Source organism: Pseudopipra pipra, chromosome 4 (genome assembly GCF_036250125.1).
Source record: "Pseudopipra pipra isolate bDixPip1 chromosome 4, bDixPip1.hap1, whole genome shotgun sequence".
NCBI classification, from domain to species: domain Eukaryota; kingdom Metazoa; phylum Chordata; class Aves; order Passeriformes; family Pipridae; genus Pseudopipra; species Pseudopipra pipra.
The window spans coordinates 14,637,450-14,660,372 of NC_087552.1; the positions used below are offsets into that span (position 1 = coordinate 14,637,450).

The window sequence follows — 22,923 nt, forward strand, 5'->3', positions numbered from 1 at the left end:
TAAATGCATTACTTCTTGTTCTGCATGCTTTTCAGTCTTTATGTTCTCCTCATATGTGTTGTTTCTATATTAGTGAAATCTGCAGTCTGTTGGCTACTTGTGGCTCTTGAGATTTTTGGGGATGGGAGTTGAGCAAAGCTAAAGAATACAAACAAACCTTTTTTTTTTTTTTAACCATGTGCAGTTTCCTTCTCAACGGTTTCTTTCTTAAAATAATGTGGCAAGATTATTCAATAACTGACTCACTTTCTACTGGTGTAAACATACTTATTTCCCTTTTACTTTTCCTTCCTTGGAGTGCTCTGTTGCTCCCCCCTTGGATGCACAGTCAATAGGTAACATTATCCATGAGTTAAAATGAGAAATGTTTTTACAGAGCTTAGTGTAAGTATTCCTGCTGGACTAGTCTCAAACATAATTTGAGGAATGAGTGAACAGAAGTTGATAAAACATTGTATTTAAAGAAAAATCAGTATGTTTATATTTCCTGGAACTTATGATTTGGACAATCATCAGTTCACAGGTTGTCTAGCAACAGGATTCCTCTTCCAAAAACTAGTTCAGATGTTCCATGGTTATATTCCTTACAGTTTATTTAAAAATAATCCACCTGCCTCATGATAGAACATTAACCAAACTTGTGGATTGAGAACAAAAATTTCAAAATTGAAAATTCATAAGCAATTAGTACGTATTTAGAATGGAAGGATGACATACTCCGTTCCCTGCTGCCATACCAAGGTATGGTTCAGCTGGTGAACAAGCAAGGAAAAGGGGAGCTGACACAGATGGCAGTGTGTGGAGAAGGTATGTTATGGAGCAGCAAGAAGAATGCCTATTTTTCTCATTTCTTTCCTCCCATGGGAGCATAAGAATTATCTTGAATAATTCACTGGCAAGTCACAGAAAATGGTGTGATCCAGAGCGTTTGCTGTGTGAGGCTTACAAAAGTTATAAATTCAATTCCCTTTCTTGTCTTCTAAGGATTCATATGTTGCATGGGACCAGTCTGATGTGACACTTGTTGGAACTAGGTGCATTTGTTTGTGATTTTGGGCTAAGTGGAGAATAGTTAGAAGTTCTTGTAGTTTGCATAAATGATAGTTTACATGTAAGAAAGAAGTCAAAATTTTCACTTTTCCGAATGCGTGATGAGGTTCCTGTCTTTTTCCTTAAAATACTATGGCAGAGTGAGTTCCTGCTGTATGTTACTATGTCCTCATTTTCTCTTTCTTCTCTTCCACTGGTAGAGTAGCCTAAAAAAGGCTTTACTTACGCACCTTTTAACGTTACCCAAATATTCATGAAGTTTATCAGGGATTAACACCATTTTTGCTCTGTTTCTTCAATTGCAAGTGACTACTACAACCTGAAGATTATAACCCGTTAGAACCCCAAGGCTCTTACAACTTCAGATGGCTGGGCTGGCCTGCACTGTGCAGACTGCAGGGGCTGGGGGTGTGCAATGTGTGTATAATGAGAAGATGCTCCGTGGACTGCGTGGCTCGTAGCGTTACGCAGTCACACGAAAGCGGGTTCCTCTCGGCCCTGAATCTGTGATCCCCTTTGCAGTTCTCTGATTGCCACCAGCAGAAGACAGGAGTAATGTCAGTGGTTTTTTTTTATGGCTCGTTGCTCGTTGCCTAGCAGCGTTGATCAACAAAAGTACAACCTTTTCTTTTCCTGTAACCTCGGTGAACCCAGGCTTGGACAGGGATCACCAGCAGGGAACAAGGGGTTCTGAAGTCGTGTGAAACTGCTGCTCGGTGTCTGTTAGCAGCATCTGAGGGAAACCGCCTCTTCTTGACCTCTTTGTTACCTTTGCCCTCTGGTCTTCCTTCTCTCTCTCATCAAATCTTAGAATAAAGCAGGCACCATCCTAGGAAGATGTGGAGGATGAGAAGTTTAGAGACAAGTCGACCATGCTAAGGTGTATCCTGCTGTTTTTCGGGAAAAAGAGCTGAGCTGATTCTGAGACCGTGGTGTCAGACCCTCCTCTCATGGAAGGAGAAACAGACTTCAGCCGTCACAGTAAGGTTTATTCTTATTTAGAGAAGCTTTCCAAGTATTTTAGGGTAGGCAAAATAATCCATAGAGGAAAAGGAAATTAGAGTGCTAAGAATTTCCTGGTTTACATCTTTTAGAAGGGATTTCACAAGCTGAACTAGGAGGGTTATTGAATGTGTTTGAAAATGATTAGGGATCTGCACCGAATGTGTGTTTTTTGTCTGATCAAATCTGGCAGAGCCTGTAAAATAAGTGCAAAGAGTAAGTTGCTCGTTTCACCTTAATTCCAAACTGTACATTGTTAGTCTAACTGAACTAAGAGGAATGACTTTTCACACCCTTGCTTGCTGAACAGAGCAAACTGTGTTCACCAAAACAGGATTTCTTTATTTTGAGCTGTGAATATGATTTGTCTGTCTTCACTGAACAGCAGCTGCTAATATTTGATATCTGCAGGACTCAAAACAAGTAACTGAAGCCATGTTCTTAACTTCTGATTTACAGAAGTAGGGAACGTAGGACAAGAGCTACAGATCAAAAACAGTTTCAGTAAAAGTAAAAAAACCCTTTTTGTTGTTTTTAAGTGCTGTGATGTAGCACTTATAACCTGTCTGGTTCTTTCTGCATGCAGTGGAAATAGAACCTGAGCAGATTTGAAAATTAATGTTTCAAACTGTAAGTAAATTCAAATACTGTTATCCTTTGGTTTTCCTTTTCACTATCTGTTAGAATGTGGCATTCTCTTATAAGTGAAAAAGTCTTTACTGTGGGACTCTTTGGTGCTGTCATTTCCACATCTGCAACAACTGGGCAGACCATGTCCACTGTACAGCACTAGGACAACTTAAAAGCCACTGAATGCTTTATTTCTGTACCGAGATTATTTTGGTATTTGGATTATTATTCAAGTTATTTTGAATTATCATGTGTTGAAAGTCCTGGTTTCATGTCTTGCAAAATGCACGTGACTTTCAGTTTAGCTGGAAGACGCTGCTCCACACACCCATTTCCACCACAGGCAATTCCTTGCTGTGCACTTTCTTATATTAGAAATGCTCCTGACCCTCCGCACCCCGAGGTCAGGAAAGGTCAGCATTTGAGCACGTGCCTTACACATGATTGAATAGGGGTCCTGGAACACAGGCTGTGGCTGAGTTTTGTCCCATTAGATGAGTCAGTTTTCCATTTTTGGGGTGGTAAATTTCATATGCAATGAAACAGGAAATTTCAGAGGGAAACTGGGGTCATTAAAATAATCCTGTTCGGCCCACTGCCAGTTCTTTCATCTTAGAAAACACTGCTGTGGAGACACGCACAGATCCTGTGAATTAGTCTGATCTGGATAGCTATCATCTAACGTTTTTGAACATTTGAATCTGAAGTGCGAAGACATTTCTGTGGGACAGTTTGAATGCTTTTGGTTTCATAATTTTTCTTTTTTCTCTCTTGGTTCCTCTTAGTGATTAAGGCTGGACTAAGGGGATCCTCAGGCTAGTGTGGCATTTCCTCATATAGACTGCATGACAAAGTCACCCCATAAGAAGAGATTTTTATGAGAAAGGCTTGTATAAATTATGAAGAAAGAATTTTGCATTGAAAACCTGAAACAGATATTTAAATATTGCACAAGCTGGATAGAATTAGGGATAGTCTTGTCTTTTAGTTTCCAAATCTAAAAGCCATAACATTTTCTCTCCTCCTGTGCCTAAATCTAGAGTGTTAATAATAAACCACTTTGTTTGTGCTCTGAGACGTTGCCAAAGAGAGAAACAAATTGCTACCGGTGCCACAGATAAATCCTGTTATTCTGAAAATTATTCCTCAGCCAGCTTCTGGGTAACTTAATTTTCTAGATGGTTCTTGATGAAGCAGTGGTGGAATCAACTACTCAGAGATTTCTGCTGTGACGACAGCGGTGTGAGGGCAGTGAGTGTGGCCGGGAGCCCGGCTGGGAGGAGCCGCATTCCCGTGCCTGGATCTCAGCCGCAGTCCATGGGGCTCAGCCCATAGGTCCCCTCAGCAGTACCTATAGAGAGCCCTTAGATGGTGCTCTATAGCAGCGCTCGGCCCTTCGCCGCGGTACCTCCGCTGCCTCCGGGATGCCGGTGCCCCGCCTCAAGGCGGGCTGGAATGCGCTGGTAAGAGGCCTCCTCGGCCTTTCATCCCGCACTGATCTCGGGCCATGCATGGAATTTCAACTTTTTTTGATGAAGTACGTGAGTTAAAAAAAAAAAAAAAAAAAAAAATCCAAGATGTTGCAGGAATAAGTTTTAGCAGCAAAAGTGGCCATCAGGACCTGTGTGTTCACATCAAGGTGTTCCGCTCAGTCAGAGTTTCTGCCCAGGAGAGGGAATGCCCCCTTTTGTTTCCTAACATTTATACTCAACCACTAAGTAATGCGTTTTCCTGCCCTTTGTTTTCTGTATATCCATGTATCCATAGTCCAGGTCTAAAATTTTGCCATAGTTCAGTCTGAAGAACCTGAAAAAACTGTCTCTGAGCACTGCTAATTAGGATCAGTAAAAGAAATCTGTCAGTAGAGACATATGAAATATTAAAATCAAACATAGATTTCAATAACTGCAATAATTTAATTCTTATAAAACTTGAATCGTGCCATGCTTGGACACCCATGTCAAATATATTACTATCTGTCTCTAAAACAAAGTGCTTTTTAAATAATAATTAAGGAGTTTTTGGGGGCATTTGAGGATCATCGTGATGGAAGAATAGTGTTCACCCTGGGAACTTCTTCACATAAATATGGGTGCAGTGTTGTGGCTTTCAGGTTAAGTCTTTCCATGCTGTGAAACTCACTTTATTTCTGAAGAATTAGGGATGCAGATTTAGGAATTTGAGTTGTGCTGTCAATTACAAAGGACTGGAGGAATGGAATTTCCTCCAGCAGGATGGGTTTCAAACCACAAAGTAAATTTTATTTGGAAGCCGTTGGTGAAATTATTAAAGAGAGTTATTAGACAACTCTCAAATATTCTTGGTATTTAGACTTTTCTTTTGTAGTGAGGCAGGAGAGAACTGAGATGTTGAAAACAAATTGATCTCTGCCCCTCAGAAAAGACTTATGTGATTGGTTTTTTCTAAGTTGGGAATATAGCCTTCCTATAGTTTTACTGTGTGCTTATGCACGTTCCTGTAATTTGTAAATGTTTCCCACCTGTTACTGCAATTTGAGGGGTTCAAGCCTGGGAATATTCTGCCAAAGCAAATGAAATATGCATATGAAATAATTCATGTTTTCAGAATGACTTCATTTAGTCATGACTTTTATTTACTTAGAGAGAGAGAAAGAGCTGGTGTTGTTACAATCTCTGCTCTATTTTTTTAATCTCTGTAACTTCCTATAACCCGACTTTTATTTTTTTGACATTTGAAATGTCCCAGACTGCATCAACTGAGTATCCACTGTGTGTTCCACTTGTCCCAGTAATTCTTGTCCCACTTGTCCCAGTATGGTCTCTGTATGCTGTTATTTTAGGTGTATCCTTTGCCATTATGTGGATTGTTAACATTACCCTGAATTCTGCTGCCGTGGAGGTGTCAACAAGTACTGAGATTTTCTTTCTTGTGTGTTGAGAAACTCTGTAGCTGAAATCACTGTGACAAGTTAAATGTTACTTGGTGGTGACTTGTAGCCTAAAGCTGGTGGCTGTAAGTTCTCACCTGTGAAAGAGGAATCTTGTAGCTCTGCACAGTATGTTCTTCCAGCTGCAGCTGAATTTCTATTGTGTTAAAATCCTTAAGCAGCTGTAGCAACGTGTCACGCTGATCTGGCATTTTGCATCCTCAGAGCTCTGCTCAAATATTTGAACTGAGTAAGGCAGTCCACTGAACTCAGAGGTAGGTGAGTGTCACAACAACTGTACAGAAAAAGAAACAGCACCTGGGAGGTTAAAGCAACTTTTCCTCATCATGCAGCAAGTCAATGGTGGGGCTGGAATTACAGCCCAGGAGGTTCCCGGCTCATGCTACACCATGCTGTGGAGAAAGGTCATTTCCCAAAATAGTACAGAAGGTTTGTTATTGATAATAGGGTAACAAAGGACTCTAGATGTATTAATAGGTCACTGTGTACTGCCCTTAATAATACATAATTTAGCGACCTTGCAAAACGGGCTACATCATATTTTTCTGCAGCAATATCACTTTCACAGTAAGTTTTGTCTACTACACTCCGGATAGGTATTTTTGTTTTGGCTCTTCTAACACAGCTTTATTTAAAGCAAATAGGGACATTTACAAAGTAGGCATAAATAGCCTCCCGATTAGCAGCCACATTAAGCTGCACATTCAGCTCCCCTTTCAGGTCAGCACAGCTCCTCTGTCTGCCCAAGGAGAACACGGAGGTGATGGAGGATTTTGGTGGCAACATTGTCCCTGTGTTGTGTGACACGCAGGCAGCGCTGTCATACCTGGGCACTGCAGGAGCTGAGGGAGCTGAGGTGCAAGCACGGGAGCCCACAGAGCTGCCAGATTTGGTGATGGTCTTAGGCCTTCCAGGGAGGAAGGCAAACCCAGTCCCCCCACCCAGTGGGACAGGGTAGAGGATGCTGAATACTTGTGGAGGGGTTTCCATTGAGATTTGGTCCCAGCCATTCCTCAAATGACCTTGAGGATAGGATATTTGGTAGTTATTGTTGGATCTTGTAAATTTTTGTCTTAATCTGCTTGTTATAAAATGCTGTTGATCCCCTTTGAACTTTATTACTTCAGCAGTGTACTTAATGAAGATTTCTGTTTCTTCTCAAAATGAATTATTTTAACTGCCAGGTTATTCAGCAAATTCAAAAGTAGTAAGTATGAAACAAATTTATTTTTTTACCGAGCACCTGGATCTGCATCTACAATTGAGAGAGGAACAAAATGGTATTTTGTCTTAACCAAATCTGAAGAATTGCAGTGAATAATGGTGAAAAGAACAACATTCACAAAGCAAATAGGTAACAAATCAATGTACTCAGCCCCGTTTTGGTTTGAGTTTGGGTGTAGTAAGTGTTTCCAAACAGGTAAATACAAGGGGAAGAAAAGGTGGAAAACAAAATATGTAAGGAAAGTAAAGAAGCAGAGCATGTGTAAGATACAGAAATGGCAAGGGTGCTGTTCTCTCCTCTTTGTTTCTGTGGATATACGTATTTGAATTAAGGAAACAATGGGAGCTTTATGTGCTGCATTTGCTTTTTAATGCATGTTGGTTGAAGTAATCGGATCTGTTGTTGTGGGCATGGGAATGCCAGCTTGGCTCTTATGGTCACTGACTTGTGAACATGACCTCCTGGAGGTCAAAACACTGGAGAGCTTGCTCTGTTTGATTCTCAGAAGTACAGTCATAATAATTATTGCTTTGAAAAAACAATGTAGATGTTCCCTATCTAGTTTGTTACTGGTACTGAATTGTGGGATGGTTTTTGTGGTTTTGTTGTTGTTGGTGTTTTTTGTTTGGTTTTTTTTTTTTTTTTACTAATTAATCTGTTAAACTATTTTCTAGTGGACTCAGAGTTTTTGAGGTTTGTTTTTTGTTGGTTTGTTTTGTTTTGTTTTGTTTTTTTAAACCACAGTTGAGTTTTCATGAACAAAGTTGACTGATCAGAGATTGAATTGTAAATGTTATTGTTTGGTGCTTGATCAGACATCCTGTGATCATTTTTCCCAGTGATCAAGTCAGCCAGATATAGTCAAACAGTCCCACATAGGAAAAACTGTACTTTCAAGGAGAGAGAGAGAAAAAAAAGTCTCTTGTGATTGATGCCAAATAATTCATGGCAAATGCTGATGGCTCCATAATTTCAGCATTGAGTACTGAGTACATCTGCCTCCCTTACTAGGGGAATCTAGAGAGACCTGACTAAAACATCCTATAAAAGAAGAGACAAATGATCCCTTTAGAGAGAGAGAGAGTCAGTTCATGCTCCTGGGCAGTGCAAAGCTTGAGTTCTTTTGGCAGAAAGGGAGGTTTCAAGGTCTGTGTGGTTTGTATTTTCTGGCATCAGATGGCTTTGTGGTGCCTCTTTTTATGAATCCTGTCCAAGAGTTAGGGAAATAGCTGTCAGTCCTCAACTTTCCTCATCTGTCAAAACGTATAGTATTTTAACACCAAGCATGACATTAAACAACCCATAGATTTTGTGGTCCCTCACCCAGTCTTCTGGACTTACAGCAAAGCAATCACAGCATGGGTGATTAGATTGCCTACTGTGTAAACTTTATGTTCCTGGATAGTTTACATGGGGGTAGTTGTACTTCCTCAGAAATTCTTTATTTCTCTCTGAAACCTCACCAAGATACAGCTATCATGTTGCCTCTATCAAAGATTCAGTTTGAGCTGATTTGAATGTGTGGGGTTTTTTTCCCAGTCTTGGTGAATAGCCTTCTTGCACCACACTGCTCCTCAAAATGCTGCTCACATTACCAGCTCAAATCTGCATCTGCTGTAGGGCTGTTTGGGATCTGTGGGTTGGCTTACTCTGTCTAGGTAGTGGTGATGTTTTTCTGGAGTTAGGAGAGTTCAGACCTCCTTAAAACTGGACTTCTACTTAAAACAGATTTGAGTATTTTTATGTCTTGCTAGAGAGCGTTATTTTTTTCCTGCTGCTCTGTGGCTTGATCGGGGCAAGCAGCACACTGTATATCTGCCTGCACTTGTTTGGCATTGATGTGGTGCCCTGTGTGTTGTCCTCAGATTTACAGCGAAGGTAAAACGAACAACCACTTGTTACCATCTTTTTTTTACCCTCCTCGATATGTGAAACTGCTCCGTGGTCCTTCAGAAGCATATTGGGAGAATGTGCTAAACAAAATGGTGAGCAGAATTCTACATTGATTGTCTCTGGTCCAATTCCTTCGAGGTTCTGCACTTCTGATTTGTTTTTGACAAGGGCTTTTTCACTGCTTTGCAATCAGCAAGAACTACTGGGGATATAAAATGTTTTGTAGCTGGAGAAGATACAGGGCTGGAAAAATTAGGAGTCCCAGCTGTTGTGTGAATAACTTTATGGACATAACTGTTTTTCAAGAGGCTTGTTTGTGGTTAAGTAGTTCAAGGCATTGCGCTTAGTCAGCAAACCTGTTTTCTGTAGCCCAAAATAGATTTAAATCCATTTGGACCCTTCCCGCTTCCCCCACCTCCCTGTTTTTTTTTTCCTTGATATCTTTTGTTTATGTGGTTTGGCCTTGCTAAAACTATCCATCCCTCAAGACTTCCTTTTGCTCATACTTTAAGATTCTCATGAAGGTGTATCTCTACAATCTTTTTGGCAGTGAATTGTACTGTGTATTGTTCCCCTTTCCTTCCTTCTGTCTGTAGATGGAAAGCTGTTAGAGCTGGTTTGAAATCCACGCTACTTTTAATTACTAAGGGCAAAGTCCCACTTTTGCAAAGCTCTTCTCTTTCATTTCCTTCCCCTCAGTATCTTTGCATCACTGTCTTCTGGCTTCTGCCTGAGAGGGCAGGCTGCAGTCCTGGCAGTGAGAGGCACCTGACAGGTGCAGTCCTCTTCACCACTGGTAGATAAGGGAAGGTGCATTTTTCAGCTGCAGTCAGAAAATGATCCACACTATAATCCTGAGTGTTTCTCTTCAAAAGAAGGTGAACTTCTATCGTGCATCTGACTGGCTGATGCTACAGTATGCAGTCTTTATTTATAGATGTGTGTAAATAAAAATAAATCTTCCTCTGCAGACTGCCAAATTGTATTTCCCAAAAGCTGAAGAAGCTGCAGTCCATTAAATCTGGAGGTGATGACTGAGCCCAAGTCTCTAGAAAAGAGCACCTTTTGTTCAAAAAGATTTTTTTAATTTGGCTGCTGACATGGGTTGTCTGCTGTTTCTTCCTGCAAGAAAGAAAGAAAATAGTTTTTATTTTTAATGTGTTAAAAAAGTCACCATACCATGGTATTTAGTGTGCTTGCATTAATTCATGTTTTGAGTTAAAGAAATCATGTATAGTTGAGGGTGTATATGCTACAGTGGCAGCACAGACAAAACAAGATGTGCAGGCAGGGGATGAGGATGGATAATTACTTACAGAACGTGTTCATCTTCTGACATTATTTCTTCATATATATACTTCTGACATCTGCAAGGAGGAGGGTAGATCACTGGAAGCAGGCGCCCTGAGCAGTTGGTGTGGCTGTCTGCTGTTCACCTTTCCAGGATGTGGGTTTGAATTACAGTGCACTCTTTGATCATTATCAGGAAAAAAGAACCATATTTTGAACTGGAAGTACCTTGAGGTTAACTTCCATGCCTTATAAATTAAGAAAAAACACTTCCTTTACTTCAGGGCCAGCCTGTGAGACATGGAGGATGCAATACCTGTTTCCTAGTTAAGCTGCATTATTCTATTTTCTGATGCCGCTCATGTCCAAAACAACCTGCAGGCTCTGTCAGGGCACAGCCGTATTGAGCTCGCTGGTTAGAAAGGGTTGGTTTCAGACCCTCCTGCAGGTCTTTGATTAGAGTCTCAAACTCCTGCCTCCCCACTCCTAGGGAGTTTTATTGCCAGTCTCAGGTCCTCCCTTTAATGAGCCAAAGACTGGATGGGCTCCAGCACACGCTTGACTGTCCATTAGTAAGAGAAACTGCTAATTACCAAGAAAGCCTCAAGATGTATTGGTGTGGGCAGATGCTGGTGTGTGGACAGGCTGCTGCCTTATCTTGGGCTGTCTCTGCCCAGTGTCCCAGACTGCCTGCTGGAGTTGAAAAGGGTGAGACTTTCTTCCTCTGCTTAGCAGCAGTCTGGCCTGTGTCTGTGGGTAGGAGGTTTCCCACCTTCCCGGGAGATCTTTCAAAGACCTTTGAAGGAGGTGGCAGGGAATCTTTCCTTGAGGGTAGCTTTCTTCATTGGTTGTCCTGTTTATTGCCAAGAAGGAAGAGTAAACAAGGCTACCGTCAGAGTGCAAGTTGAATGCTTCCTCAGGATGGTATAAGATTTCAGATTTCACTTGACTAACAATATTAATTGTGCTATTGGATGTTGCAGGTGCTTTTCCCCTTTTTTTTTTTTTTTTTTTTGTTAACAGGAAAGAAGTCTTCAGAAAGTCCCCCTCAGAAAGCCTGTGATGAGAAGATGTGAGGGACTTGGCAGTCTTACTGGGGAGGCAAAATAATTGATCTGAGTTTGTTAGGACATTGCAGCTTGTTACAAGTGAGAAACTGGACACACCCACAGAAAGAATAGAGCAAGAGGAGACAAGGTATGTGCACTTCTGCTCGGGTGGAAGTTCTCTGGCTTTCAGTGTTTGCACAGTAAATTCAATGTCAACATACATACAGACAGGAGATCTCAGAGGAATTAGAGGTAAATAGCCTTTCTTTTTGAGGTTTCTACAAAGAGCTGCAGAGCTAAGGGATTTCTTTTGAGTTTTTGGCCTGTCATGAATTGGCAGATGACTTGGGAGGAGGTAGTCCCTGGTCATTTGGCAGTGCCAAGAGCAAGCTTTGAACCGTGCAGGCCTAGGGCAGCTAGGAAACATTCCCACTGGATACTTCAGAGTCCTGGCCTTTCCTTGGCTGCCAGTGACAGTTTTAGGTGATCTGTATTTTCATTTGGTCATTAAAAGTTAGGTGTCTTTGTTCCTCTCTTTGACTAGCCCAGGAAGCTAAAAAAGTTAAATGGGAAACATTTTCTGAACTGTACAGCAACATACCCCACCTGTTTTGTTTTGGCTCTCTAAATGTGGAGGATTCTTGAAGTATCTGCCACCAAATGAGAGCTTGGATCTTGACAAGCTATTGATTAGGTGACAAAAAACTAATGACAACACTTATGTGACTTGTGCTGCCAATTGGAAATATAAAAGTTGAGGAACTGGCTTGTTACAGTGACAGAATCAAAAATCCTGATGGAAAATGTCCAGTTTCTACAGATTGCTCAAGAAAAACTCTCTGTGTACAGGAATTTGGGAACCAAATCCAAGGGCAGTCGGTTAAAAGATGGGCAGTAGTGCTTATTGTCAGGAGCCACAAATTCTGCTCCAGAGGAAATTCCTGTGTCTTTTAAAGCTTGTCTGTGACAACAAAACATTCTGCTGGAAGAAACCTCGGAGAAATCCCAATTTATGGACTTTTATTTTTTTTTTTTTAAATTATTCTTTCTCCTGAAGTTTAGTCAGTAGCATTTACCCTGAGAGCAGGATACTGGTTGGAATTGAGAAATTAATGGGTTCATCTAGCAGGGTCAACCCTTTTACCAGTCGTGGAGGTGAACTGTGAGCAGAATGAGCTTTTCACGGAAGTGGAGAGGGCCAGAGAAGGATGACAGTGATGTTCACAAGTATGGAGTGACCTCTGCTTGTGGTGAGAGCAAACGGAGTGGGGCCATCTGGCTCAAGGCACCCATAAAATAGCTTGGGGAAGGCTAATCAGGAGCTGTGTTTGCAGCGCAAGCAGTGTGGGGTAATTTCGTGTATGACTGCAGCAAACAAAGTACTTCTTACATACTGGGTTTACGTGTAACTTGTGGAACAACAAGGTGCTGAAGATATGAGTAGTTTTAAAGAAAAGACCAGAGTTGGTGACAACAAGGATCTCAGTCCTGCCTCTGTATCAAAAGTACTTACGTCTGGTGCAGTCTTGTTAGGGATACATCAGATGTGATTACTATGGTAGCAGCAAAGGGACCTTAATTAACCAAATAGCTCTTAGAAGAAAACATGACTGAATGCTTTTTTCCCTATTTGATTCCTTGTTACACAAGTTGAGCTGAGCACACGGGTCGGCTCACTGTCGTAAAGCAGAGCTGCTGCAACCCAGTTAAAGCAGGTACTTGGAAGAGCTTTAGACGGTAGGTACACACGTGTAGATGTGTACAATAAACTTTTGCAGGGCACATGGCACTGCTTTCCTGTTAAAATTGGATGTGAATTAAAATTTAATATGCAGTTATTAGCTTTAATAGACTATCCACAGGAAAGTAACAACGTGACGACGGGGAAGACCATCAGCCTGGTTGAATAGGGAGCTTTTGCTGGAACTTGGGGAGGGAAAAAAAAGAATTTATGACCTCCGGAAGATAGGGCAGACAACTCAGAAAAGGGTACAAGGGTGTTGTTAAGTCATGTAGAGAGAAAATTAGAAAGGTGAAAGCTCAACTAGAACTCAATCTGGCCACTGCTGTGAAATATAATAAAAAATGTTTTTATAAATACGTTAACAACAAAAGGAGATCCAAGGAAAATCTCCATCCTTTATTGGATGTGGAGGGGAACATTGTAACCAAGAATGAGGAAAATGCTGAGGTACTTTATGCCTTCTTTGCCTGAGTCCTCAACAGAAAGACTGGTTATCCCCAGGGCAGCCACCCCCTGAGCTGGTAGAGAGGGATGGGGAGCAGAATAGACCCCCTGCAATCCAGGAGGGGGGGCTTAAGACATTCCAGTCTTAGATTTAGTTACCTGCTGTGCCACTTAGACACTCAGAGGTCTACGGGACCAGATGAGATTCATCCAAGGGTTCTGAGGGAGGTGGTGGAAGAGCTCACCAAGCTACTCTCACTGCAGGAAAGATACTGAGGTGCTGGAGCGTGTCCAGAGAAGGGCAATGGGACTGGGAAAGGGTCTGTAGGGTAAGTCCTATGAAGAGCAGCTGAGGGAGCTGAGGTTGTTTAGTTTGGAGAAAAGGAGGCTCAGGGGAACCCTTATTGCTCTCTACAACTACCTGAAAGGTAGTTCCATCCCTGGAAGTGTTCAAGAAACGACTGGAGATGGCACTTATTGCTATGGTTTAGTTGATGTGGTGGTGTTTGGTCGATGGTTAGACTTGATCTTGGAGGTCTTTTCCAACCTTAATGATTCTATGAAGTACATTTATCCGTAAAATGTGATGCCCTAATTTTGGGAAGTGTTTAAATGCCCCCTTGATTATATTTTCCTGGTTTGAGTGGCTGGAGGACTGAACGTCCTGGCTCTGTCTATCTTAGAGAAATCTGTCACTTTGAGTAAGAATAAAACTTGAGTGGTAAAAATGCAATCTTAGCACAGTATCACCATATAACTGGATCTTATTTATTTTTAATTGAAATGTCAACTTAAAAGATGCAGTGCATATTTTTAAATCACATTGACATTATATTTAGATTTTTTCATTAAGTTCTAGTACGCAGTCCCATTAAAAGTAGGTAGCTATAAGTATAAAAACATGAAGTCTTAATGCTCCCTTACTAAATATTAAGGGTGCAAATGGGCATTGCTCTGGTAACACCTGTGAATAGAGCTATTCTGGTACATTTTAAAAGTGTCACTGGAATGAGTGACAGCCACCAATGTATGCATATTATTTCAGAATCATACTGATGAAAGGAGCTCTCCTGCAACTGTTTCTCTTTACTTATAGTCCCATATCATTTAAATTTTTTCTCAGTTTCAGGAAGAAAAGATTATGTGATTTTATTGCTAAAACAAATACTCCTTCTAACTGTGATGGAATGCAATTTTACACTGTCTACTGAAAGTCTAGATCTCAGAAAAGTTTTGATCCCTGCACTCGAGGAGTATAAGACATGTATAGTTTGTCATAATTTATTTTGCTGGTTCTATCAAGAAATTCTGCATTATACTCCTCACGGGGTTTTAGAGAAGTTTGTCCTACAAGGAAGCCAAATGACTTTTTGCTTTCTTCTCAAGGAGCACTTGCTCTCAGTCCCCAGGCAAGCTCTGTGTGCATGACACTACAGAGGGTGAGCTGTGTGATGGCGTGGAGGTGCCTTTCCTGAGAAGGGGCTAGACCAGGCTCATGTGATTATTTGTGGCAATGCGCTTAAGGAGGCAGTGAGAGCAAACCAGGAAAACATGCTCCTATTCCTTCCTGCAGTCCTGCAATTTATGGTTCCACAGTCCTACTCAACTATGTGTGAGCACATTAGTTACAGCTTTGACCCTCCCAACTGGCTTCCTGTTAAATCTGTTAAAAAACAAATTCTTCGGTCTGGCGTGTGAATGAACATTCCAGTCTTAAATAACAGGGAAAGAATCAAGAAAGAATCTGATGGTTTTTTGACCAGCCAGAAAGTGAGGCCTATTTTTGGTTTTGGTCACTTTAGGCTGTGCTGTAAACATTGGCAGGAAGGTCTAGGGGCTCAGTGAGAGAGCATTTTTCTCTTCTTTATTTAAACAGGCACCTTCCCAGAAGAGTAACAATCCAAAGTTTACACTTCCAGTGAAATGCTGCCTGAGAAGTGCTGGATATAAAAAGGTATGTGATAGAAAGTAGAGGTCTGAAAAGTAAAGTAGAGCAGAACTAAATGCAAACAGCAGAGGATAGTACAGGAACTTGAAGTCTTTTTTCATTAGCTGGGGGTTTTGCGTGGTTTTTGTTTGGTGGTTTTTTTTCTTCAGAGTTGTGCCATATGTGGCATTTTAATCATGGTTAAGGGGAAGGGAAATGAAACAATTAAAAAAAAAAAGGCAAACCAAAACAAAGCAAAGCCACCTCCTAGCATGGAAAGCACTCTCCCATTTTAAAGCAGGGAAATAGGCTGCAGGGGCTTCCACAGTCCGCAAAAAAGATGCCAGACTATCACTTTGTGCTCTTCTGCTGCGAAATTGTTGGGGTTTTTGGGGGGTTGTTTTGTTTTCCTTTTCTTTTAAACTTAATGAAACATTTCCAGTTGGTCTGTCTCCCCCACCCCTGCTACTGCTCAACTCCAGCTCTAAGTTACCTTTTCCTTTTTTTTTCTTTTCTATTTTAAATTGGTCAGTCATACATGTAAATCTGCCAGGTTGGTCAAAGACAGCTGTCGTGCACATGTGGAAGCCCAGCAGCTGCATTTCTGATGTATTGCCTGGTATCTGGCAACTGGATGGCTTCCTAGGATACATAGTGTTACATTCCCAAGGGCTGTGCAAGGAGCCCAACAGCCAAGTAGAACTCTGGTGTAACCTGTTAACTCAGCCTGGGTCTGCCAAGGCATGTGTGCTGTCTGAGTTCACCCTGACTGGCCTGATGCCAGCAATGCCCTACTCCAGCTGGTGCACTCATCCAGGGAAACAGACAGCAGGCTGCTCCTTGCAACCCCTCACCAGCATTTTAGGGAGAAGGTTTTTAAAAGCACTTAGTGGATTTGTGTTTGGTCAAGACAAGTCGCCTTGAAGACTCTTCTTGGGGCATGGGACACTAAACCCAACACCCATCCCTTTTCTGGGGGCTCCTGCTGGACGCTCAGGCCTTGGCTGCCACATGTTCAGTGTTTACTGTCACTTCAGGGATTTTTTTAAGTGCCTCTCTGGGAGTTACTAAAACTTTGGTGCAAAAGACGATGCCTTTTCCCTTGCAGGCGACTCGAGTGCCTCTGTGATGACACACCAATTGCTGCAGCTCCACAGACACTGTAGAGGCTGGCAGACCTCCGGGTAGGAGTGATTGCACTGGTGTTTTATTAGCTCTCAGAAAATATATAGCAGGGAAGAGGCCGAGCAGGCTCCTGCACCGTCTGCCTGAGCTCTGACCCTTCGGGCAAGAGGCGAGATTGCTTTTACAGCCAGTACTTAACCTTGCCGCTGAGACTTGTCAACAAGGAGGCCAATTAGCAGCAGATATGATGGTGGGTGATATAATGGAGATGTCTGTCTGTTAGGAGCATAACTGATGTGCTTTTAACACAATGTGTATCTTAAAACATGGCTCTGCATAAATGATGCCATCCCCTCTACTGTAGAAAATCCCTCTAGAGTGAAGTGTTACAGAAAATTGTAGGTTCATTACTTTGGGTTTTTTCCCCTCAAAGCTCCTCTTAAGCCTTGTTCTGCTGGGCTCATGATGACTATGGCATGTGTACAATTGTAAGAAATAATTCTGCTTGAAAAACATGTCAATTTTAAGTTAATTACTTTTTGAAAACATATATGACATATTAAAAATGTACATAGATTCAGAATGAAAACAGAGTACTTCTTTTCCTGAAAGGATCAGTGCCACCTGAGATGTTTTCTGTAATCACATTTGTATATTGGTATATGTATCAGAAAAGACAGACTAAGGGAGAGTTAATTGATTAAAATAATGCAGGTCTACAGGCATGTTACAGCCACCTGCTGCAAAGGACAGTGGCTCTTTATGGCACATCAGCATGTGACACTAGTACCCCTATTTGAGTACATGTAGGGGTTTTCTGTCAGATTATGAAGCTGGAGAGGCTGACTGCAGGTGGATGGTTCATGTTTTGGTTGAGATCGGGCCTGAGTTTTAAGCAAAAGTTTATCATAAGACTCTAGGGCTAGAGCTACAACACGACTTGCACTTAACTGCTCACTGACTACTTAGGCAGTCAGGATAATTCAGTCAGATAATTCACCCCCCTTGCAGCTTATCTTAAGTAATTCTGCTGTCTGGTTTTGGTGATTTAGAACCTAATTAAACAATTAAGCTACTTCTTCATAGAATCATAGAATGGTTTGGGTTGGAAGGGACCTTAAAGATCCAGTTCCAACCCCACTTCCATGGGCAGGGACACCTTCCACTAGACCAGGTTGCTCAGAGCCCCATCCAGCTTGGCCTCGAACACTTCAAAGGATGGGGCATCCACAGCTGTTCTGGGCATGATTTGCATGATTGTCTTTTAGTTGCTAGGATAACTATTTATGCCTAGTGCAAAAAACTCCACATAGAGTATCATTGTATATTTTCTATTACAGATATAGTCCGAGAGGAGAGAGAGAGGCCACCTCTGGTTGACCATGACCTCCCAACCCAATGTCAAAGCTTTTCCTTCACCTACATAGTCTCCAGCAAAAGAGGAGCAGTGGATTTCAACTCCCAAGCTGTTAACAGCATCATGTACAAGGTACTGATAGAGGCCCTAAAAATTAGTATCCACGCCTCAGTAGAAATAACCATTTTTCAGTTGTTTAGGCCTTAACACTGCCCTAACTGAGGGCAAGGGCACTCCACATGTATTTAATGTTTACATTAATTCATCTGAGGATAATTTTTATCTAATGAATACCCAGATTATTTTTTTCCTTAGTTAGTATTTAAATAGTCCAACTTCCTTTTAGGAAGTTGAGTATCTTTTTTTTTTTTCAGTGGACTGAATATACCTTTGCTTCTTGGAAATTTTTCCGCTCTCAGGGTTTCCTTCCTTAGTGTCCTCTGTGCATTTTAGTTATTTCATTAATCTTTGGTAAAAAAATAGGCTTTTCTACAATGCTGATGAGTACATGATGTTTTTACAATTTAAAAAAATAGATTTTCACTACAATATTTTAGTGCACCATGTTCTTTTATTCACTGCATAGCTCCTCTTTAAGGAAGGAGTTTTCCTGATTTCATTGGGGCCACTCCCAAACAAGGCCAGGTTCACTGAACTAGTGCTTAAGGATCTGATTTTTATGAACTGCATGTCTGATTAGAGTGCTCAGCAGAGGCAGAATTGACCAAGAGGGTTGGTACAAGCACAGAGCCCACAAGGTGAAGTCCCGTAGCCATCCTAGGACTATTTGCCATATTTCTTCATCAGTAGTGGTAACCAATTTTTCAATTTCAATCATTGATCACATCTTCCCTTTTTTCTTCATATCGTCTTGCCTTGTTGGAGAATCCTTTCTCCCTGCCTCCAAATCAACTCTGAATATACTTAGGGTGGAAAAAAAAAAGAGAGGAAGGAAAACCAAAAGGAAACAAGAATATAGCCAACCTTTTTAATTAGAGTATATTGTACTTCCAAACTGGATACACTAGAAATTGGCAATGCAACATAAGATGCAAAGAAATATACCAGTTACTGTCAAAATGACCCTGTACAGCCTTATAATGCAAAAAGCTTTATACAATACAAATTTTTATTAATGTACACAAACCTTGACAGAATGATATTTGAACATAATACAACAAGTAAAAAAAGAAAAGGACAGAAGAAAGAAAAAAGTGCTGAGAACTTTAACTGAATTACTGAATGGAAAAACACGCTAGCTCTCATTAAAGAATGCATAGTGAAAACCAGTATGAAATTACCTTTATGGTGGGGGGAATTTATCAGAACTGTTGGTCATTAATCAGTAGGGGGAACCTCTGGAGAACATTCCTTTCTTTAGCCTTGAACTGCAAACAAATTGTTTTAATATGCATGAGCTCTGATAAATAGTGTATTTATTTTCTTAAAAAAATAAAAACCTCCTAACACACTTTTCCTTACAAAGAAAACTTCTATAACTTGCCAGAAAGAATTAATTTATCCTTTCCAAAGTGCTAAACAAATTTCCCAGGTACACTAAACATTACCATGTCAGATACTGGTACAGTGGAACACTGGTGACACGTGCACGCTGACAGCTCATTCCTGGAAGTTCCAGCCCTATTTAAACTGCCTTTTGGTTTATATAAAGTGTCCTACTAATATTCCTACTTCCTCCTGGACAGGTGTACTTTACCTGTCAGTTCGACAAACAAGCTTTTTTGATTTTTGAGTGTTTGCTTTTCTGTGATGAGGTCAGAGATACACGCATGGAGTGTGTTTTACAGAACTGGTATAGTTTCTGGATGCAGATTGCAGATTTCATGCTGCAGAGATATTACACTTTTTATGCTTTGAGTATTTACTAATACGGTATTTTCTATTTTGTCTCTACTCCTGGAGAGGTGTTACCAGGAGTTATGATGGAGTAAAGCACAGTTGTTTACAAAGGTTTATACATACTTTGGAGCAGATGGGTTTTCTGTACTGTGTAGACAGAACCGCCACATGCTTGTTGGAACCAAAACTGCCTGCTGGAATGTAAATAAACTGGTGAGACTTCTCTGTCCTGGAATTAATATTTCCAAATGATAAGCTGCTATGATTTTAGATATTTCCCCCTTGTAAATAGCTTCCAGTATGTTAACAGGAGTGCACAGATTAGGGTGTCCTCCCCAAACAGGAGGAACTTGGTCATGACAGTGGAGAATGTTTGGCCATCTCAATACAAAACAGATGTAGGAATCTTGCAAATAGGTTAAGTGATGCAAGTTTTGCATCCAAAAAGTTTCTACACAAGCTTCATTTAAGAACTAATGAAGATTGAGTTAGGTTTCTAGTTGTGCATATGGCTAAGAGCCCTTGTGGACAAGACATGCCTTCCTGAACTAGGGCGTTGCTGTACTGCTGTCACGAACAAGGGGTTGTTGGATCCCCCCATCCCACAACAACCTGCCGGAGAAGTTCCTTCAGGGCAGCACGAGGGTGGGTAGATAGCATGACAGATGTGACTCAGGGCACCTCCTACAGTGGCTTGGCCAAGGGACAGCGAGGGGACTCTAGCAAAAGCTAGGTCGGACACTTCTAATACCTGGTAAAAGACAGTGAGATCCAAATCCAAGAGACACCGTGGAAAACAATAAGAAGGCATTCCTGTAAGTCATACGATAATTTTGAAATGCTTCACATTTCATACCTCCAATTTTAATGCAGAGTGTTTTTAATCCCAGTCTTTCTTCCGGCACATTACGTTGTGTAAGGGGCACAAATCAATTAACAGTCAGTTAGCTGCTCTTAAATTAAGATCACTCTTGGCATTTTGAGATTAACGAAGGTTATACAACCAATCCGCATTCGCTTCTTCCTGCAATAAAGTGCTACATATAACATGTCATTTTAATGACCACAAGTAGGAGGATTAAATAAGTACAAAGTTAGCTTCCTAGCAGTGTACACTCTATCTGCCATTAACAAAAAGGAATAAAATATTACCAATGACATGGAGGGTAGCAATAGGACTGTCAAATTTGCAAGTACAATTGAAATACTGAGGGTATAAAAGAGAACTGTATGGTTCCAAAAGCGTCTTTTTATAGCTTTATATTTTAAAGAAGTTACTGGTACCTTTTCAAATAAACAGTCTTATTACCTTCAGCCCACAATTTGTTTTTTCTTTTTTTCTTTTTTTTGCAAGTGAGAAACAAACTAGTGCAAGACTAAAGCACTGTGCAAAACTGCCTTTTTTTTTTTTAGTCTGAGTATTTATACCCAGAATTTATCCATACCCTTTTTTAAATCCCCTTGTTGGATTTTTTCCCACCATAGAATTCTAGTTATACAAGTTGTTTCCTGCAAACTAAAAGGTAACCACTGCATAATACAGTATATATATATATATATATATAATATTTATATGCCCTTTTAAAACAAAAGATGTATGCTATGGCCCAGATGCAGGTGTTTGTCACACCTGTGTAGCAGTTAAGAATTGGGCCTGCTGTGTGTATGTGGGTACATACGCATGGTTTTCATTGTCATACTCTCATCCTGCAGTGCTGAAAGCAACCTTTTCCTCGTCAGTTCTACCCCAAATCCTCAAACCTTGACAACTGAGTACAAGGCATCAAACAACTAAAGGAAGCTGCAAACAGCACTGAAATAATATACCAATTCCCCCCCGCCCCGACCCAAACAATTGCTTTTTCCACAACTCCACAGTTCAGGGGGAAACAGGGGGAAGGGAGGGAGCGAGTGTGTGAAAAGGGGGAAAAGAATAATAATTAAATAAGCCAATCCAAGGGATGTGCAAAAGCAATGTCATGGCACACTACAGGCAGACTCTCTTTTCACGCACCCGCACGCACACAAAGCCCAAAAAATAAAATGCATCAATATGTAATCTTACAAGTGCTGATTGCCATTAAGGACACTCTTTTTTTTTCAGCTTAACAAGACAAAATAGTTTCTTAGATAAGAGTACTGGGAACATGCCTCTGAAGGTAGAAGTATGCAGTAGGTCACCTCTTGGAGATTTAATAAAGCAGCTTTCATGTCAATGCAATAAGTATATACACAGAGCCATTTGCTAAACCTTACTAACGATATAGTACAAGTGTTCGTTACCTCTTCGGTCTACGTTTTGCAGCCATGTATACCTGCTGGGTTTGTTGGGGTATTTTTGGTACAGAATGCAACTGCCCTCAGACAGTTTCTGCCCTTTCTGTTAGTCCAAGGTAGGCAAGGAAGGAGTGTTTAGGTGAAGAGGCACCTCCCGGTGCAGTCTGAGGTCGGGGTGGATGGAATGTGAGATCGTAGTGGTTTTTGGGGAAAAACATTGTTAAAGGAATAAGGTGGGCAAACTCTGAGTTCCAGTATTTATCAAAGCACAGGGAAGTGCCGTTGACAGCCAAGGCTTTCACTGCCAAGTTCGGCTCTGCCCCGCTGCCCTGTGCAGCTGACATAGCGACTGTTTGCAGAGCCTGGGAGGCAGACATAACTGAGAGGGGTGACAGAAGGTTTCTGGAGCTGTTCACCGGTAGGAGAGGACTGGCTTCCTTGGAGGTTGAATACTGGCCCTTCTTCTCCTCTTCGGAGCAGTCCCCGTTCTGGTGCTTCTTCACGTGGCGGCTGAAGACAAAAGGGTGGGTAGTCTTGAACAGGCACTCGTCGCAGCTGAAAGTCTGGCGTGGAGCATGCTTCAGTTTCTTGTGCAAGTTGAGATTGTCTTTGCGTTTGCAGCTGTAGCTGCACTGGTCACAGTGAAAAGGGCGCTCTCCGGTGTGGACACGCACGTGCTCGATCAGCTTGTTGGCCGTCTTGGACAGGTACCCACACTGGTCACACTTGTAATGGTTGCCAAGGCGGTGTTCCCGGATGTGCATCTCCAGCTCCAGCTGATTTGCTTTCACTGTCTGGCAGATCCGACACTTGTACTCCATCTTGTAGTGAGTCTTCAGGTGGCACTCCATCGCTGCGGGTCGGTTTGTGGAGTAGATGCAGAATGGGCACCTGGCAACACAGCAAGGAAAGGCAGGGACAGAGAAGAGAGAAGTCACTCAGCTTGAAGACCTACATCCCTGGTTTAACCCTGTCACTCAGCCCCTCTCTGACCTACTAAAGAGGAGAAAAAGGCACTTAGTTCTCCCTGTGAAGCCTCTTTCCAATACTTGGTTTGCCTAGACACATCTCTACTTAAAGGGGTTTTGCCCATTTAATGGCAGTAGAGTTTTCCTAGGAAA

At 41.5% G+C, this 22,923-nt stretch overlaps 1 protein-coding gene and 1 long non-coding RNA gene across 8 annotated transcripts in view; one reads left to right on the forward strand and one right to left on the reverse strand.

Annotated features, from left to right (window-relative positions):
• The first annotated feature begins 1,314 nt into the window (after positions 1 to 1,314).
• Positions 1,315 to 18,903, forward strand: LOC135412804 (uncharacterized). The gene is made up of 5 exons (XR_010429960.1): positions 1,315 to 2,031; positions 11,043 to 11,216; positions 15,133 to 15,210; positions 16,292 to 16,367; positions 17,649 to 18,903. It is a non-coding gene; the product is annotated as an uncharacterized LOC135412804 (long non-coding RNA).
• The window catches only part of ZNF827 (zinc finger protein 827), a 106,271-nt gene continuing 101,987 nt past the window's right edge, over positions 18,640 to 22,923 (reverse strand). For 4 of the 7 annotated variants that reach the window (XM_064651703.1, XM_064651704.1, XM_064651702.1 and 1 more), the window contains one exon: positions 18,640 to 22,693. In XM_064651703.1, the coding sequence (XP_064507773.1) occupies positions 21,886 to 22,693 (808 nt within the window). In that variant the 3' untranslated portion in view covers positions 18,640 to 21,885. The remainder of the gene's footprint in view (positions 22,694 to 22,923) is intronic. The other 3 variants (XR_010429957.1, XM_064651708.1, XM_064651707.1) reach the window with 2 other exon arrangements.